This window comes from Alligator sinensis, unplaced genomic scaffold, assembly GCF_000455745.1.
Source record: "Alligator sinensis unplaced genomic scaffold, ASM45574v1 scaffold215_3, whole genome shotgun sequence".
Lineage (NCBI taxonomy): Eukaryota > Metazoa > Chordata > Crocodylia > Alligatoridae > Alligator > Alligator sinensis.
Window position 1 is genome coordinate 1,008,512 of NW_005842175.1, and position 1,750 is coordinate 1,010,261.

The window sequence follows — 1,750 nt, forward strand, 5'->3', positions numbered from 1 at the left end:
AAGGATTTAGAGCCACAGCCCAGGCAGGCTGAGAGGGCTGCTGCTCTGAGACACAGGACTGCTACTGAGGGGGCTCGGGGAGAGCCCAGTGGGGACTGACACAGGCTCCGGCTCACGTACAGCCCACAGGCAGCCTCCCTTTTATAACGTTTATTAAGATCCTTCACAGCCTGTCCACTGGGGGACTTTCCTTAAATGCAGCTCCGTAACCAACATGAGGGAAGGGTCTGGGGATCAGCTGGCCTTGATGAGGGTTAAATGCACTGGGTCAGTGCACTTAACAAGGGCTGTAGGGCAGGAGCTTTCCTGAGCCTGACAAAACTGACCCAGGCTGCCATGCAGGAGCCTTGCAGATGATTTAGGCAGAGATGCCTTGCATACAGGGCTGGACTAGGCAACCTCATGAGGTCCCCTCCAGCTCTGCTCTCTTAGATTCCTTTAGACCTGTGGTTCCCAGTCTTGGGGTCATTTGGGGTCATAACAATAAAAAATGGGGTTGTGCACTCCCAGGGAGGGAGGCATGAAGAGGGCACATGCCCCCCCAGATTTGTGTGCAGGGCAGAGGCAGATGCGGGCTTGGGGCTCCCCTGCTGCCCTTCCCCCTTCCCCCAGGGCCTCCACAGCAGAACAGCATGGGAGGCTTCGTGTTACTGCTGGGAGCCCCATGCCAGCCACATGGCCATGGTGAGTTGCCCCCTGTCCACCTGGCAGCAGCAGGGGGCACAACTCCATGCTGCCACTGCTGCTGCTGCCCAGCAGGCAGGGGGTGCCTCACTGTAGCCAGCATGGGGCTCCCTGCAGCATCACCAAACCTCCCTGCCTTCCCATACCAGGTCCTGCCTGCTAAGCCATGGCAGCTTTGTGATCCGCTCTGGCCGCAGCAGCTACCGCCTCCTGCAGGCAGCAGCTGGCACTGCACTGTTGGGGTGGGCAAGGGTCTGTGGGGCCCTGGCCTGGTCCTGCAGCCCTGGCAGCTGGGGCCCCCCTCCAACAGGGCTGGGGGATGGGGCAGGAGGCTGTGGGTCACAAGTGGGGGGCACCAGCAGGCTGGGGGGGGCACTAACAGGATCAGGGGGCTGTGGGTGGAGAGTAAGGAGCACCTGGGGAGGTGGGGGACTGTGGGTTGGGAGTCATGGTGAGGAAATAGGGTCATAAATGGTGTCATGCTGAGTAAAAGCTTGGGAAGCACTGCATTAAACTATTAGAAGGGAATCATTAACATTCCCCAGTGGTTATGAGCTGTGTTGGGGGTGGGGGAGGGGGCTGGTCTCACAGGTAACTTGTTGCCCTCCAGCTATGGTTTGGTGACCACTGCATTGAACTGTTCTCCAAACTCCACTGAATGGGATGGAGGCCTCCCAGGGACTTTCTCAGCCATTCCTGTCCTTAAGGAAGTGGCTTCCTCAAGACCTGCTATAGAAAATGGAATTTGAGGGGGGAGTGGGTCTCTTGGGGTTGATGGGTCTGAGTGGTGAACAATTCACGAGTTTTCAAGAGCAGGTTGAACAGACATTTGCCTGGGATAGTGTAGTCGGTGACAATCCTCTGCTTTGAGACTGTATGAGGTCTTTTCCAGCTCTACTTTCCTATGATCCTATAGGCTATTAGAAGGTAATCATTAACATTCGCCAGCAGCCACAGGCCATGTCAAGAGATCTTATGGGCAACCTGTTGCCTGCAAGACATGGTTTAGGAGTGGGGTGGAGATCTCCCAAGGGTGGAGCTCTTCCAGGGGCTTTTTTAGGCATTC

The 1,750-nt window shown here is 56.7% G+C and overlaps 2 protein-coding genes across 3 annotated transcripts in view; both read left to right on the plus strand.

Moving 5' to 3' along the window:
• The window catches only part of IFT27 (intraflagellar transport 27), a 14,140-nt gene that overhangs the window by 1,301 nt on the left and 11,089 nt on the right, over positions 1–1,750 (plus strand). Inside the window, exon 2 of the mRNA XM_025206890.1 lies at positions 85–88. Coding sequence (XP_025062675.1) covers positions 85–88 — 4 coding nt within the window. The remainder of the gene's footprint in view (positions 1–84; positions 89–1,750) is intronic.
• Positions 1–1,750, plus strand: part of CACNG2 (calcium voltage-gated channel auxiliary subunit gamma 2) — a 97,537-nt gene that overhangs the window by 1,257 nt on the left and 94,530 nt on the right. The window lies entirely within an intron of this gene.